This window comes from Tachyglossus aculeatus, chromosome 13 (genome assembly GCF_015852505.1).
Source record: "Tachyglossus aculeatus isolate mTacAcu1 chromosome 13, mTacAcu1.pri, whole genome shotgun sequence".
Lineage (NCBI taxonomy): Eukaryota > Metazoa > Chordata > Mammalia > Monotremata > Tachyglossidae > Tachyglossus > Tachyglossus aculeatus.
Window position 1 is genome coordinate 209,094 of NC_052078.1, and position 17,781 is coordinate 226,874.

At 53.3% G+C, this 17,781-nt stretch overlaps 2 protein-coding genes across 2 annotated transcripts in view; both read right to left on the reverse strand.

The window, feature by feature from the left end:
* The window catches only part of LOC119936124 (sodium channel protein type 5 subunit alpha-like), a 69,391-nt gene extending 62,335 nt beyond the window's left edge, over positions 1–7,056 (reverse strand). Inside the window, 1 exon segment of the mRNA XM_038755545.1 lies at positions 6,957–7,056. The gene's annotated coding sequence lies outside the window, so the exon portion shown is untranslated.
* Positions 7,057–14,602: 7,546 nt separating this feature from the next.
* SCN10A (sodium voltage-gated channel alpha subunit 10) overlaps positions 14,603–17,781 on the reverse strand; it is a 31,712-nt gene continuing 28,533 nt past the window's right edge. Inside the window, 1 exon segment of the mRNA XM_038755441.1 lies at positions 14,603–15,999. Coding sequence (XP_038611369.1) covers positions 14,690–15,999 — 1,310 coding nt within the window. The 3' untranslated portion in view covers positions 14,603–14,689.

Consider the following 17,781-nt stretch of genomic DNA (forward strand, 5'->3'; position numbering starts at 1 on the left):
GGCTGGGCCTTGAGATAACAGAAAAATGTGGCAAAGTTGAAAATGAACCCTGAAAACGGAGGATGTGGCAGGTTAGAATCTTGACTCTACCCAAGTGCCACTCCTGGGACGTGCCAAAGATGAAGAGGAAGAGTCAGAGACAAAGAGGGGAGAGTCAGGTGTGTCTGGTGGCTTGTTCTAGATCACTGGGGGAGACCCAGGGATGGAGAGGGGAGAGTCAGAGGTGTTGGGTGGCTCGTGCTGAGTCAGGGGGAGAGTCAGGGGTGTTGGGTGGTTCATGCTGGGTTACTGAGGAACAGTCAGGGGTATTGAGTAGCCTGTGCTGAGTCACTACGGGAGAATCAGGGGGGTTGGATGGGCCATACTGGTCAGTGGGAGAGAATCAGGGGTGTTGGGTGGTTCGTGTTAGGTCACTGGGGGAGAATCAGGGGCATTGAATGATGTATCCCGATCCATGGGGCTGGTGCCCAGGAAGTCAACCAGTCTGTGCTTTCCAGTGCCTGTCAGAAACAGTTTCTTGGGCTAGGCAGCCTTAGGGCTGACTGGGGAATGTCACTCAGGGGATGATAAAGGAATAGTATTACTTAAGCACTTACTGTGTGCAGAGCACTGGGAGAGAATACGCGTGTGAGAATTAGAATGATGTAGGCAGGGAAGGTCCAAGCTGGAGCCCGTGTTGCTACAGCAGCACAAGTGGCAACTACCTTGTGGGACCCAGGGCGGCAGGGAGCACCCGGGCAGGTCCCGTATCTCAGGGTCTGGAAATCTAGCCTGTCAGGGATCAGGGAAACACTCGGCCTGGCTCTGTACTGACCCTGGCCTCTGTGGATGACGAGGCTGTAGATTCAGGGTTGGAGGCACTGGAGGGACTGAGGTGGAAGTGGAAGAAGTGTGCACACTCGAACCCTAGCTCCGATCTCTGCTCTGGATCCGGCCTCTCTGACCCGGCCACTCTGACCCATCCCATGACCTCTACCAGCAGGGAGAGGAGGTCTCTTGTTCTCCACCAAAACCCTTCTAGCCCCTATGGGAAAGGTCTCCACAACAGCCTGGGAGTCTGGAAGGGTGTCCTCTACATGTTTCGTTTTGTTGTCTGTCTCCCCCTTTTAGACTGTGAGCCTGTTGTTGGGTAGGGACTGTCTCTATATGTTGCCAACTTGTTCTTCCCAAACGCTTAGTACAGTGCTCTGCACACAGTAAGTGCTCAATACAGTTGAATGGATGAATGAATGAGTGAATTTGAGCCCTGGGACAACTAGAAGCAGCATGGTCTAGTGGATAGAGCACAGGTTGGGAGCCAAAAGAACCCGGGTTCTAATCCCAGCTCTACCACTTGTCTGCTGCATTACCTTCTATTTATTTTGTTAATGACGTGCATCTAGCTTTATTTCTATTTATTCTGATGACTTGACACCTGTCCACATGTTTTGTTTTGTTGTTTGTCTCCCCCTTCTAGACTGTGAGCCCATTGTTGGGTAGGGACTGTCTTTATATGTTTCCAACTTGTACTTCCCAAGCACTTAATACAGTGCTCTGTACACAGTAAGTGCTCAATAAATATGATTGAATGAATGAGTGAAGTCACTTCATTTCTCTGGGCCTCAGTTACCCATCTGTGAAATGGAGATTAAGCCTGTGAGCACCACGTGGGATAGGGACTGCATCCAACCTGATAACTTCTATCTACCCCAGTGCTTGGAACAAAGTAAATACTTAACAAATACCATCATTATTACTAAGATTACTGTGCAAACTGGTGTCCCTTCCTGAGGTCCCCATGATGATCTAGAAATGAAAAGTCACATCTCAACCAATAGATCAATCAAACATATTTATTGAGAACTTACTATGTGCAGGGCACTGTACTAAATGCTTGGGGGGGTACAACACAACAAAATAACAGACACCTTCCCTGCCCACAACGAGTTTATAATCCACAGTCTCCCTCAGTTCATTCATTCATTCATTCAATCGTATTTATGAGTGCTTACTGTGTGCAGAGCACTGTACTAAGCGCTTGGGAAGTACAAATTGGCAACATATAGAGACGGTCCCTACCCAACAGTGGACTCACAGTCTAGAAGGGGGAGACAGAGAACAAAACAAAACCTATTAACAAAATAAAATAAATAGAATAAATATGTACAAATAAAATAGAGTAATAAATATGCACAAACATATATACATATATACAGGTGTTGTGGGGAGGGGAAGGAGGTAAGGCGGGGGGATGGGGAGGGGGAGGAGGGGGAGAGGAAGGAGGAGGCTCAGTCTGGGAAGGCCTCCTGGAGCAGGTGAGCTCTCAGTAGGGCTTTGAAGGGAATCCTGGGAGTTCCTCTCCCAGGTTGGCCTACCCCTCTCCCCACACACTGCCCATCTTAACTGCCGGACCCGAGCCCTGGATGGCACCCCACCAGCCAGTGCCTGGAAGGAGGATCCTGCTGAGGAACCCACCGTGCAGTGAATGGGAGCATGGGTGAGGGGTCGCACGCCATCAACTCCTTGTGGGATGGGTCAAGCTACTAACAGGACAACACAAACTGAGCCTCCAGCCCCTCAGGCAGGAAAATGCTGGGTGCCCAGAGCCTGGCCAGTCTGTCCAGCTCATCTTTCCTAACCCCACACTCTGGTCAGAGGCCTGGGCTTTAAGCGAGGGGGCCATGGAGACTTGGCCCCTCGTCTGGAGGGGCTGCCAGTCTGATGGGTAGAGGATAATAATAATAATGGCATTTGTTAAGTGCCTATTATGTGCCAGGCACTGTACTAAGTGGTTGGGTGGACACCAACAAATCTGTCCCACATGGGGCTCAGAGTTTCAATCCCCATTTTACAGATGAGGTAATTGAAGCACCTTAGATCAGATGGAAACTTCACATTCCCATCCTGGGGACACTCACCCACTCTCAGGATTCAAGCTACCACCTCTGCATGGATGACTCCTAAACCTCCCCCCCTAGCCTCATCCTCTCCTCTGCAGTCTTGTATTTCCTCTTGCCTACAAGACATCCCCATATGGATGTTCCTCTGGCACCTCAAACTCAATATGTTGAAAACTGAATTCATCATCTTCCCTCTCAAGTCCTCTCCCCTTGCCTATTTTTCCCCTCACTGTTGACAGTATCTCCATGTTCCCTCCCTCTGAAGCCCTTGCTTGACCATCACATTATCCTTGACCCCTCCGTCTCTCAACTTTCAGATCTAATCTAGCTAAATTTGTTGATTTTTCCTCCACAGTATTTCCCGGATCCTCCCTTTCTGCTCCATACACACTACCACCACCCTAGTCCAAGTGCTTGTCATTTCCTGCCTTGACTAATAGTAATGATAATGATAATAATTGTTAAATGCACTGTTCTAAGTACTGGGGTAGACACAAGTTAATCAGGTTGTACACAGTCCCTGGCCCACATGAGGCTCACATTCTTAATCACTACACATCAGCTTCCTCGCTGACCTCCCTGCTTCCAGTCTCTCCCCACTCCAGTCCGCACTTCACTCTACTGCCTGGATCATTTTATTAAAATATTGTTTTGTGTATAATAATAATAATGGCATTTATTAAGAGCTTACTATGTGAAAGTGGTTGCTCACTCCTCTCTGCAACAAGCAGAAACTCCTGACCCTCATCTTTAAGGCACTCAATCAGCTCTCTCCTTACAACCTATCCTCACTCTTTTCTCCCACTAGACCTCAAGTTTGGATGTTTGGCTCTTTTTCTGATGGTATTTGTTAAGTGCTTACTATGTGTTAAGTACTGTTCTAAGTGCTGGGATAGATGCAAATCAATCAGAGTGGACACAGGCCCTGTCCCACATGGGAATTACAGTCTAAGTAAGAGGGAGAACAGGTACTGAATCCCCATTATACAGTTGAGGAAACTGAGGCACAGAGTAGTTAAGTAACTTTGCCCAATGTCACACAGCAGGCAAGTGGCAGAGAAAGGATTAGACTCCCAGGCCCAGGCTCTTTCCACTATACCATGTTGTTTCCCAATGAACTTGACTTTCTCTAGAAGTTTTATTTTAAAAATTGCCCTCACATTAATTAGCTCAGTTTTGTCTTCACAGCAACCTTGTGAGGCAGGTAGGAAAGGCAGGTATTACTAACGCCGTTTTGCAGATGAGGTAACTGAGGCATAGAGAAGTGGAGTAACTTGCTCAAGATCACACAGCAGACAAGTGGCAGAGTCAGGATTTGAACCCAGATCCTCTCACTCCCAGGCCTGTGCTCTTTCCACTAGGACAGGCTGCTTCTCTTAAAATGACTCTCCATTCATTCATTCATTCAATCGGATTTATTACGATTGAATGAATTTATTGAGTGCTTACTGTGTGCAGAGCACTGTACTAAGCGCTTGGGAACTACAAGTTGACAACATATAGAGACAGTCCCTATCCAACAACAGGCTCACAGTCTAGAAGGGGGAGACAGACAACAAAACAAAACATGTGAACAGGTGTCAAGTCATCAGAATAAATAGAAGTAAAGCTAGGTGCACATTATTAACAAAAGAAAATAAACAGAATAGTAAATATGTACAAGTAAAATAAATAGAGTAATAAATCTGTACAAACATATATACAGGTGCTGTGGAGAGGGGAAGGAGGTAGGGCAGGGGGAGGGGGAGGGGGAGGGGGCTCATGGCAGGTGAGCAGCACAGGTTGGACTCGAACCCGGGTCTGCCAGCACTCTGCCACTTTGTCATACCATTTCCCCTTGCCCGTCTTCTGGCTGGGCCTCGCTCTCACCTTTGACCCCTTGCTCACTGCCTCCCTCCTGCCTGGAACTCCCTCTCTTAACATATGATAGACCGCTTCTCTCCGCATCTTCTAAGTCCTATTAAAATCATATTTTTCCAAAAGACGCTGGATCTTTTCCCTTCAGAACCAGTGCAACCTCAGGAGGCAGCTCTCTACCCTCCCCATGCCTAGAGGCAGAGGACAATCTTCACTGGGCTCCAGTGGTCTCATCCAATTCTTGGCCCCAGGGTCAGTCCTGTGGCCCCTGAATCCATGCTGGAGGCTGGAATCACTAGCTGGGGGACGTGTCTGTGATGGTCATGCCCACCCCCATGGACTCACCATGGGCAAAATTGGACACCTGAGGCCCTCGGACTGCAGGGGTCCTCCTGCCTGTAACCAGGCAGGAAAGGATGGGCCAGGGGCTGGAGCCAGCTGGGGAAACAGGGTTAATGAGGGCCTCTGGGAAGAGGGCATCAAGGGAAGAAGCCAAGGGAGTTGAGGGGCAGGACCAGAAAACAGTCCACCCCCTGGCCCCTAGAACAAACTTTCCAGGAAACAACCCTAACCGGTGCACAGAAATCCTCCCTCCTGGGACAGCCACCCTGGCTTGGGACCGATATAGTGGCTTCTGAGAGAGCGAAGGCCAGATCCCAACACCCAGGACTGTGGTGGTAGTGATGGTGGTGTGACCTGGGGCCAGAGCTCAAACTGAAGAGATGGGACAGGCCACAGGGGCCAGGGGCAGGGCAGAAAAAGGGGGTAGGGAATGGGGGCAGAGGACAGGAAACAAGGACTGAAGGGGCAGAGATCAGACGGCAAGGAGAAAGAAAGGGGCCACAGGAGCAGGGAGCAATGGCTTGGGGCAGGGGGCAGGTACAGCACTAAGGGCAGGGATGGGGCTTGGGGCAAGGTCCTGGAGCAGAGGGCAAGGATTTTGGGCAGGGGACAAGGGCTGGGGTAGTAGGCAAGATCAGGGGGCAGAGACAGGGAGCAGATACAGTTCAGGGAGCAGGGATGGCAGCAAGGACTGAGGAAATTGGGCAGGGAGAGGTACAGGACAGGGGTCAAGGATAGGGAGCAAGAACTGGGGAAAAGGAACAGGGATGGGAGCAGGGATTGGGAGCAGGGATGGCAAGGACTGGGGTGTAAGCTCACTGTGGGCAGGAAATGTGTCTACCAACTCTGCTATATTGTACTCTCCCAAGTGTTTAGTACAGTCCTCTGCACACAGTAAGTGCTCAATAAATGCAATTGATTGACTGACAGGAGGACAGGGGGTGAGGGACAAGGAATGAGGGGAGGAATAGCTCCATTCTTGGCTATACAACCTAAATCACCTAGCCCCAGAGAGCCCTACCAAGTCCTAATCAGCATGGAGGACAGGCATGGGGGTGGGGGCTGAACTCCAATACAGACCCGCCACCCCAACCCATCTCAACTCCATTGCAGCACAAGTGAAAAAACTAGTAGCCTTGGTCTTTGACCAAGGGAGAGCAGGAATTTCATCCCTATTTTACAGATGAGGAAACTGAGGCCCAGAGAGGTAATGTGACTGGCCCAAGGTCACACAGCAGGCCAGGGGCAGAGCTGGGATTAGAACCCGTCTCCCCTCACTACCAGTGTTGTCCTTTGTCTTCTAGGTCACACTATCTTCCATTTGCGAGAGTGCACACACGTGTGTTTCTGCATTTGTGCGCCTGTGCGCGGCTATGTGTAACTGTCTTCTCTCAATCCTCCCTCCCCTACACTCTGAACACCTCCATACCTCCTCCCCAGAAAAGGGGCGGCTGAAGTAGGGGAGGAAAAGAGAGAGGGGAGGAAGGGGAGGGGTATGTCCTATCGGTGCGCTTTCTCCAGCCTCGTTCCTCGCCTTGATGGTGAGCGGGCAGGTCTCAGTCCCCCCCAAATGGGGGTCGGTATATTTTTTTGTGGGGGAAGGGTCCTGAGACAGGTGAGAGGAGCCGAGACACCCCCCCACCCCCACCCCGGCGCGCCGCTCGAAACATCTCCCTCTCCCGACCCGTCTGTGGCGGAGTTGGTGTGCACCACAGCACAATATCACAGCAACACAGCCCTGAAATCCCACAACACAAACCACACGGGCACAACCGTCCAACCCCCTCAACCCCCAACCGTCCACGGCACAACCCCAGGGCCCCACAACTCCACAGCTTGCCAACTCCACAACCGCCCAGCTCTCTCGCCATCACTCACGATCCGTCCGTGGGTCCTGCGCGGGGGTCCGAGGCTGCTCTGGTCGCTTCGTGAGAGAGGTCGTGGTCGGGGGAAGGGGATGCGGGGGGAGTCGGCTCCGTGGCCCGGCAGCGCGGCCCCTCCGGCCGGGTCTCCGCCGCGCTCTGCCCCGGGCAGAGGCGGGGGGCGGGACGCGGGAGGTGGGACGCGGGGGCGGCGCTAGGCGGGGGCGGGGCGAGGGCTGCGGGGAGGAGAGGGGGAGAGAGGCTGAGCTCCCCAAGGAGATTGGGCCGGGGGGCGTCCGGGGGGCGTCCTGGGGGCGGTGCGGCTCTGGCCCTCCGTCTGGTCCGGTGCGGTCCGGCCCGGCCGGAGCTTGACTCCGCACCTGCTTGGGGGCCGAGGCCTCCCCCAGGACGGCGCTGATGGGCTCGGACACGTGGGCCCCGTCCGCCCACACATACACACACACAGAGCCCAGAAACTCAAATGCACGCACGTACCCACTCTGTTCAAAAACATATAGGCACGCACACAACTCACACACAGCAACCCATAAAGAAACACACCGACAGAAGGCAGAGACGCAAGGGGCAAACTCACGCACATGCACACGCACACATGGGGGGTCTCGTCCGCATCTCCCCCCCCCCCCCCCAGTTCATGAAGCCTGGTAGCCCTCCGGGCAAGAGGATTAGGCTGGATCAGATGGGGAGCCCCGGTGGGGTGACGGGACTGAAAGGGGGAGAGAAAATGAGGGGTCTCGGACTTCGTGATCAGGGAACAATCAGTCAATTAATGGTATTCATTGAGCGTTTACAGCTCTAAGCGCTCAACGGAGGGGGGAGAGGGGGCGGAGAACGTCAGAGAGGAGGAGTCACACTTTCCGCAGGGAGGTAGGGGGGCAGGTTTCACTGGGAAAATGTAGGTTTCGTCCACATGGCTTTGAGTCTCCCCGGAGGTGGGACGAAGGGGCGGGAAATGGACGGCGGCGATGGAAAGCGGGGCAGAATGAAAGGTCTGTGTCCCTGCTGACCCTCCACGCCCCGGAGTCAGAGCTACGGTCTGAGACTTCGATCCCTCACATGATCGTGTCTAATTCCAACCTGTGTATATTCCACCAGAGTTTAGTACAGTGCTCTGCACACGGTAAGGGCTTAATAAATACTATTATCAGTACTACCTTTATTACTCTACAGGGTCAGCGAATTGGGACTGTCTGTCCGACTGTCAGCCTGCTTGTTTGTAAGCTCATTGTGGGCACAGATTGTCATTCTTTATTGTTGTACTTTCCCAAGCGCTTAGTACAGTGCTCTGCACACAGTAAGCGCTTAATAAACACGATTGAATGAATGAATGAACGAAAACCTTCAAGGAATGTGCTCAGAGATTCTCCTGGTGGTTATGTTTTAAGTGCTTACTGTGTGCTAAGCATTATACCAAGCGCTGGGGTAGATATAAAGTAATCAGGTTGAACACAGTCCTTGTCCCGCATGGGGCTGACATGCGGCCACAAACTGCAGAACCAGCTAAGGCGCTGCCCTGGGTCATTGGGACACGAACCAATCTGTTTGTGAAGTTGCGAGGCCGAGCTCGTAGCGTGTTCCGTGTAGACGCTTCGCAATCAACATCGGACGAGCCAACACCTCCACCTGCTGGTCAGACTGAGTACCGCAGCTCCTGCCTCCCCCTCCGCAGGCCGCAGGGAGCGATACAGGGAAGATGCCGAAGGCCCTGAGTTCGACCGTTTGTCCAGTTTCCGGCTTTTCTCAAGCTGCCCCCCCCCCAAAAAAAAAATTACCCCTATCTCCAGACCCCAGACCCACCCAACAGATCCACCCCCTGGCCCTTGATCTGTTTCTCAGACCCATCCCTCGGGCCCCAGAAATGCCCCAGACCCATCCCCAAATCCCAGAGCCACCTCTCCATATTCATTCATTCATTCATTCAATCGGATTTATTGAGCGCTTACTGTGTGCAGAGCACTGTACTAAGCGCTTGGGAAGTACAAGTTGGCAACATATAGAGACGGTCCCTACCCAACAGTGGGCTCACAGTCTAGAAGGGGGAGACAGAGAACAAAACAAAACATAGTAACAAAATAAAATAAATAGACCAAACATGTACAAATAAATAAATAAATAAATAGAGTAATAAATACGTACAAACATATACACATATATACAGGTGCTGTGGGGGGGGAAGGAGGTAAGGCGGGGGGGATGGGGAGGGGGAGGAGGGGGATCCATCCCTAGACCCCAAACTCATTCCCAGGCCTCAGGCTGCCCTTCTGACCCACCCACAAGCCTCCAAACCGCCCTAGGCCCAACCCAAAGTCCCTGAGCTGCCCACTCCCAACTCACCTCAGACACTAAACCGACTCCATCTCAAGCCCCTTCCTCCAGGCCTCCCCATCTGGCCAAAGAGGGCTCTGCCTGGCTCTCTGGGGTTGCGGTGGTCTGAGTCTGGGGTCGGCGGAGTCACAGTTTGGATCCATCCAGGAGGGGCTCAGCGTCTGGGAAAGAGCTACCGGTCAGCTAGGATACTGGGGAGGACTACTGCCCTGCCCAGGCCAGGCCTGCCGCTTGGACTCATTCAGACATGTGCACTACCATGTCCTGGAAGTCAGAAAGTCATGGGTTCTAATCCCACTCTGCCACTAATCTGCTGTGTGGCCCTGGTAAGTCACTTCACTTCTCTGTGCCTCAGTTACCTCATCTGTAAAATGGGGATTTAGACTGTGAGCCTCACATGGAGACAGGGACTGTGTCCAACTTGATTTACCTGTATTCACCCCAATCAATCAATCAATCAATCGTATTTATTGAGCGCTTACTGTGTGCAGAGCACTGTACTAAGCGCTTGGGAAGTACAAGTTGGCAACATATAGAGACAGTCCCTACCCAACAGTGGGCTCACAGTCTAGAAGGGGGAGACAGAGAACAAAACCAAACATATTAACAAAATAAAATAAATAGAATAGATATATACAAGTAAAATAAATAAATAGAGTTATAAATATGTACAAACATATATACATATATACAGGTGCTGTGGGGAAGGGAAGGAGGTAAGACGGGGGGATGGAGGGGGGGTGAGGGGGAGTGGAAGGAGGGGGCTCAGTCTGGGAAGGCCTCCTGGAGGTGAGCTCTCAGTAGGGCCTTGAAGGGAGGACAGTGCCTGACACATAGTAAGCACTTAATACCATCATCATTATTATTACCCTTGGAAACGTGTGGCTCAGTGGAAAGAGCATGGGTTTGGGATTCAGAGGACATGGGTTTTAATCTCGGCTCTGCCACTTGTCTGCTGTGTGACCTTGGGCAAGCCACGTAACTTTTCTGAGCCTCAGTTACCTCATCTGTAAAATGGGGATTGAGACTGTGAGCCCCATGTGGGACAATCTGATTACCCTGTATCTACCCTACTGCTTAGAACAGTGCTTGGCACATAGTAAGCACTTAACAAATACAATAATAATAATAACCACGGAGGATGGTTAATGAGCCAGGCTCATTAGCGCCCCCTAGAGGCGGAGTAACTCAGAAACTTGCTTCTAGAGCTTCTCCTTGGGCCCAAGGGAAGGGGATGGGGGACCCTGTCCGGCCGTTGGGGGGGGGAGGGGGGGGAGAATGAATGTGTGGCCTGAGGGGATGAGGAACCTATGGAGAAACAGCATGGCCTAGTGGGTACAGCATGGGTATGGAAATCAGAAGGTAATGGGTTCTAATCCCGGCTTTGCCACTTGTCTACTGTGTGACCTTGGTCAAGTCACTTTACTTCTCGGGGCCTCAGTACCCTCATCTGAAAAATGGGGATTGAATTTGTGAGCCTCACATGGAACAGGGACTGTGTGCAACCCGATTTGTTTGTATCTACCCCAGAGCTCAGTACAGAGCCCGCGCATACTAAGGGCTTAACAAAAGGCATCATCATTATTATTAATGCTGTTATTATTATCCGGCTGGAGGACATGGGGGGGCCTGTCGGGCCTGGGGGTGGGGGACCCGTCCGGCCGGAGAAGATGAGGGAATCTGTCAGGCCGGAGGGAGGGATGGGGGGGGAGGAGAATGGAGGACCTGTCCGGCAGGAGGAGTTGGGGGACCCGTGCGACCTGAGGGGATGGGGGATCTGTCCGGCCGGAGTCCGGGCTGCTTTCTGGAGAAACAGAATGGGGACCATTTGTGTTAATGAACGTGAATGGGGCAGTAGAGCAGCGAAAATAATAATAATGTTGGCATTTGTTAAGCGCTTACTATGTGCAAAGCACTGTTCTAAGCGCTGGGGGGGATACAAAGTGATCAGGTTGTCCCATGTGGGGTTCACAGTCTTAATCCCCATTTTACAGATGAGGTAACTGAGGCTCAGAGAAGTTAAGTGACTTGCCCAAGGTCACACGGCAGACATGTGGCGGAGCTGGGATTCGAACCCGTGACCCCTGGCTCCAAAACCCGTGCCCTTTCCACTGCGTAGGGAGCGGGTTGTGGGGGAGGGGGGGCGGCTGGAGGAGAAGCGGAATAGAGAGACAATGGGGCAGCGAGATGGGGGGCTGCGGTTTAGGGGGCAGCGGAGTAGCGGGGCCGCCCTCGGTCGGCGGCGGAAGTGAGTCACCGGCGGCCGCGGCGGCTCGAAGAGGCACAAAAGCGTCGAGGCGCGCCAAGCTCTAATGGGGCAATCTGCTCGACACCCGCCAAGTGCAGGATTTTGAGGTTCTTTATCCTCCGTGTCCGGGGGCGGGAGCTATTTATTCCCCTCGGGCGCGGAAGCGTCTACCTGTCGGAGGCGGGGGCCCTGGGAGGGAAGAGAGGCCAGGGCTTCCGCCGGGGGAGGGGGAGTGAGTTCAAGCGAATAAATACATCCTCCTAGCTTCCTGGGGGACCCCAGCCCCTCCCCCCACCCCCGCGACCCCCGCCAGAAAAAGGAGAGCCGCTGCGTCGGCGGAGTGTCAGTCAAACTGTCCAACGCTGCCCTTTCTGCCAGGAAGCCCGTCTGTCGGGACGTCTGCCCATCTGGGGGGCTGGGGGGCAGGGAGGGCAGTCTCTGTCGGGTGTCTGTGGACGGGGATCCGTCCGTCGGGTGTCTGCCCGCTTTGGGGAGTGTCCGTCAGGGGTTTGATGGCCGTGGAGGGTGGGGGTGTCTGTCCTAAGGGTGTTTGTGGATGGCCGTCCATCCTCCGGCTGTCTGCATGCCGGGGGCCGGGACCCCCTCTAGACTGTAAGCACGTTGTGGACAGGGAATATGTCCATTTATTGTTATACTGTATTTTCCCAAGAGTTTAGTACTGTGCTTTGCACACAGTAAGGGCTCAATAAATGCCACTGAATGAGTGAATGAATCTGCCCATCAAGTGTCTGCCTACTGGCACGAGGCGAGGAAAAGGGGTCTGTCCGTTGGGTGTATCCCTGCCGGGTAGCGGAGGAGGGATCCGTCCGTCGGGTGTTTGTGGGTGGGAGTCCATCCATTGGTCTGTCAATCTGCCAGGGGGGTGGTTTCCGTCGCGTGTCTGTGGGAGGGGGTCAGTCCATCGGGTGTCTGCCTACTGGGTGAGGGATGTCCTTAGGGGATCTGATGCCGGGGTAAAGGGGGCCGTCCCTCTAGTATCTGTGGGCGGGGGTCTGTCCGTCGGGGGCCTGCCTTCAGGGAAGGAGAGGGGTGGTCCCGTCCTCCTGTGGGTCAGCATCAGTTTCCAAAGCTCCAGGCCTGAGACTTGCCCCAAGAAAGTCAGGGATGCGAAGGAGGGAAATCTCTCTTTGGGGATCACAATGAAGGTTTGGGGGCCCCTGATACTCCCCTGGGGCCGCCGACTGGCTCCCGGAGCCGCAAGCTGTCACTCCAGCCCCCCTGGGTCACAGCCTTGAGCTCCTGGTCTGCTGGTAGTCACTACACCCTCTTTCCCCAGCCCCCCTCCCCCCCATCCCCCGACTGACCGAACAGCAGGAGTGGAAGGGGGAGAGGAAAAAACTGGGAAGAAGGAAGGGCCTCCGACAGGTTCCCTTGGGGAACGGGTGGTTTTTAGCATCTCTGATCCTGGGAGTCTTTGCCTGGGAAGTATCTCTGGGTCCAGTACCCTGTTTCTGAGACGGGACCTGTCTTTGGCCCTGAAAGCTTGTCTCTGACCTGTAGGGGTCTCCTCCGATGCCCAGTGCCAGTCGCGGCCCCAGCACTGAATCTCGGAAATGACCGGTGGTCTGTGTACTACCTTTTTACATTGGCTGTGCCCGGCATGGCCGCAGAGGCAAAGCTGAAACACCCCGGGGCTGAGCCAGGAACTGTATTCAGGGCCCTCTCCGAAGAGCTCGGGTGGGCAGGACTTCCGGGGATGGGAAGTCTGCTCTGTGGGGGAGGCTGGCTTGGGATCGAGCTGGGAGTGGAGTCCAGAGATGTGGAAGAGGGGCTGGGGCCACTGGAAGGGAGGAGTCCTGGAGGGTAAACCGGGAAAATTCCTGGCAGTTGCGGAGAAGGGTGGAGGATCAGTGGTGTAGAGGGTGAGAGGGTGGCTTTACCCAGACCACCAGCCCATCCCACCCCCTGGCCTGTAGCTCTCAGTGCCTGATATTTCTGGGCCTAGCAAGAAGTCAATGGGGCTTGGGGAGACCCTGGGCATGGAGCCACCTTGAGCTCCTGGCCAAGTCATACTCAATCTGATCCCTTGCCCTGGGGCTGCTCTGCTCTTGCCCTGAAAAGCCAGATAGCCCCCATCACCCTACTCCCCTGGAGCCCTCTGTCCCTTGTCCTGGGGACACCACAGCTTGCCTGAGCTGTGGGGGATCATCGTGTCACCACAAACCCCAACATGCCCCAGCCATGGCACCTACTGGGGATGGATGCCAGACCCCCTGAATCCCCCACGACCCTCCACCATGTAAGGGGGCTGATCCCAGTGGGACTCAAGTACAGGAGGGGTGTCACAGAGGTCCTTTCAGGCATGGGGTGCCCTATGTCCTGTCACCTAGGGGGAGGGGTCCCCAGAAGGGACAGAAGCCACCATCCTCATCCATCCCCTGGCCACATTCCCTAGCAGCACGGGCTGTGTGTGGGGAGGAACTCATAAGGGCAGGAGTCACCTGGGCAGGGGCCTGGCAACATTTGTCTGTTGTGTGGCCCTGAGCAAGTCACTTCACTTCTCTGTGTCTCAGTTACCTCATCTGTAAAATGGGGATTGAGACTGTGAGCCCCACATGGGACAGGAACTGTGTCCAATCCAATTTGCTTGTATCCACCCCAGCACTTAGTACAGTGCCTGGTACATAGTAGGCGCTGAACAAATACCACAGTTATTATTAACAACGGCCATGTCTATATCTAGACTCTCAGGAAGGGGCAAGAGCCGAGAAAAGAGCAGCAGCATTTGGCTTCCCAATGTATATGTGTGTGAGTGGGTGGAGGGGGTACTTAACCACTCTCTGGGCCCAGGCAGCTAGTGCCCCTTGAAAAAGAGTCACTTTAATGGGGTTCTGAACGCTGGGCATCAGCTGCCACATCCGATTGGGTCACAGTGCCCCCAGCAACCCCGTTCTTAGCATGCAACCGCGTGGGCAAAGCTCTCAGCTCTACAGAGGGTGGCGAATGAACCGGCAGGCAGGAAAGCTCCCGGCCCAGCTCTGTCCAGTCCCATCCGGCCCCCCCACCAAGTTTCCAGTTCAAGAAGAAACTCAGATCAGAGTCCAAGGTGGGAGGGGAAGTGGTGAGAGGTGCCGGCCCACAGCACCAGGCACTCCCTGAGCGGGTCCAGAGGGAGCGGAGCTCAGACATGGTGCTCAGCGGAGGCTCTGGTGGTGTCCTGGGGTGAGGGGGCACTTCAGGTCATGTCCCACAAGATCAGTCGATTCCACATTGTGTCCCGAGAGGGCAGTGGGCTCCTGGCTTGGGCCCAGGTCATCGGAGGACTCTGGATCTTGTCCCGAGAAGGCTGAGGCTCCAGACGAGGCCCGAAAGTGCGGCTCGAACCTGGAACCAGGCTGTCCAGCCTCACTCAGACCCCGGGTGACGCTGTCATAGGATGGGGGGAAGGACAAGGAGGAGGTGGACTGCTCCAGCGCCGCTGGCTCTTCCTCCTCCTCTCCTTCCCCCTCCTTCCAGCCTCCGAGGCCAGGCATCGTGGGACCTCGCCTCATCGCCTGCTGCAACAAGTGGCTACGGAATGCCCGCTGGATGACCACAGCTGACACCTCCTCCTGCTTCAGCCTCAGAGTTGTGGCAATGGGCTCATAGGACACCTTGCTTGGGTTGGCCACCATGAACTTGTCCTCCATCTGGATCTTCAGGGTATCCATCTCGCCTGACTCTCCCAGCACACGCTTAGTGAAGGCAAACAGGATGTCCATGCAGTGGATCCGGTCTCCGCTCACCATCGGCAGGTCCATCATCATCAGCTTATTCTGGTTGGGCTTGGGAATGCGCAAGGGCTCAGGCAGGGTGTCAGCAAAGTCCGACAGGACTGTGAACTGGATGAACTGTGAGGCCTCGGGGTCGAACTTCTCCCAGACCTCATAGAACATGTCAAAGTCATCCTCGCTCAGCGGCTCGGTGCTCTCCTCCGTGGCCACGCTAAAGTTCTCCAGGATTACGGCGATGTACATGTTCACCACAATAAGGAAGGAGATGATGATGTAGCTGACAAAGTACCCAATCCCGATGGCAGGGCTGCCACAGTCACTGAAGGAGCGGTTGTGGGTTCTGATGTTCGGGTTGCAGAAAGGGGGTCCTGTGCTAAGGATGGGGTTCAGAAGACCATCCCAGCCGGCTGACGTGGTGATCTGGAAGAGGCAGAGCATGCTGTTGGCAAACGTCTGGAAGTTGAACATGTCGTCGATGCCCTTATCCCACTTGACGTTGGCGAAGTTGGCCATGCCGAAGATGGAGTAGATGAACATGACCAGGAAGAGCAGCAGGCCGATGTTGAACAGGGCCGGCAGCGACATCATCAGGGCGAAGAGGAGGGTGCGGATGCCCTTGGCTGCACGGACCAACCTCAGGATGCGACCGATGCGAGCCAAGCGGATAACCCGGAAGAGTGTGGGGGAGAAATAATTTTCAAGGCTTTTAATGATACGAGAAAGTACAAGGCCTGTGAAGGGGGAAGACAGAATTTAATGAGTGATTCACCCCAAATGCCAGATTCTACACACAAATGATGCAAACTCATCACCCAGATGCTCTCATAAACTCATCATGTCTGAAAAAGAGATCCTCATCTTCCCACCCAAACCCGGCCCTCCTCAAGAATTTCCCAACACTGGACAACGCCCCAACCTCCCTGTCTCACAAGTCCATAACAAGGTGTTATCCTTGATTCATCTCTCTCATTCAATAGGCACATTCCGTTTGTCACCAAATCTGTTGGTGCTTCCTTCATAACATCTCTAGAATTCATTCCTTCCTCTCCATCCAAACTTCTATCACGCTAAACCAAGAAGTTATACGTCACTTCCTCTGGACTGTAAGCCAGTTGTGGGCAGGGAACTTGCCTACCAACTCTATTATAAGGTACTCTCCCAAGTATTTTTGCGTGCAGAGCACACAGTAAGTGCTCAATAAATATCCTTGATCGATTTATTGACTGACTGACAACTGCATCACCCTCCTCGCTGACCTCCCTGCCTCCTGTCTCTCCTCACTCCAGTCCATAATTCACTCTGCTACCCGGGTCATTGTTTTTAAAAAATTCACTCCTCATCTCCCCTCTCAATCTTCAAAAATTTCCAATAGTTGCCTATCCACCTCTGCATCAAACAGAAACTCCTTACCATTGGCTTTGGGGCACTCAACCAGATCTTCCACTCCTCCTTCCTTAGCTCACTGATGTGCTATCCACACACTTTGCTCCTTTAATGCCAATCTACTTTGTATCTTGACCTCATCTCATTCATTGCAAACCCCTTGCCCAGCCCCTTCCTCTGGCCTGGAACTCCCTCTCCCTTAATATCTGACAGAAAACCACTCTCTCCCCCTTCAAATCCCTCCTAAAGTCCCATCTCGACACAGAAGCCTTTCCTGATTAAGCCATTTCCCCTACCCGCATGCCCTTCCTGCCATTATCTATGCACTCGGATCTCCACCTCTTAAGCACTTGATATTCTCCCCACCTCCAGCCCCACAGCATTTATGTACTCATCCCCAAAACTCCCCCATATCACCTATCTGTGATTTATTTTAGTCTTTCTCTCCTTCTACACTGTAAGCTCATGATGGACCGGGATTGTGTCTACCAACTCTACTGAATTGTACTCTCACAAACAGTATAGTGGTCTGCATACAGTAAGCATTCACTAAATACCATTGATTGATTGATCTTTCATGAATCAACCAGCAGTATGTATGGGTACCAGGCCCCTAGCATATGCAGAGCTCTGTACTGAGCACTTGGGAAAGTTTCTTTGTATTCGTAGAAGGTATCACTAATAGTGATATTCCCCTATGAGAGAGAGAGAGAGAGAGAGAGAGAGAGAGAGAGAGTGTGTGTGTGTGTGTGTGTGTGTGTGTGTGTGTGTGTGTGTGTGTGTGTGTGTCTGAAAAGGGCAATGCTGGATCTATTTTCCTGATCACACTGTGCGTTGTCACATTCAGCGATTGCTGAGCCTGTGGCTGCTTCCCTGTCTTTCGTTCCTTAGGACTGCTTTGCTCAAAAAGAACCGCTCCTTTCCAGAGAGCTGTGCTGCGTGCCGTGCCAGCCTGTCCTCGGCAGCTGACTTCCAGTTTTCCGTTGGGATTCAGGATTGTCTGAAGCTTTGTTTTCCCATTTCCTTTAGATGTTTCCTCTGGCCTCCTGTCTTTTGGTTTTCCAGTTTTGACTCTCCATACAGCAGCCGGCCGGAGCCCTGCTGTCGCTCCTTCTCCTTCTATGCCTTAC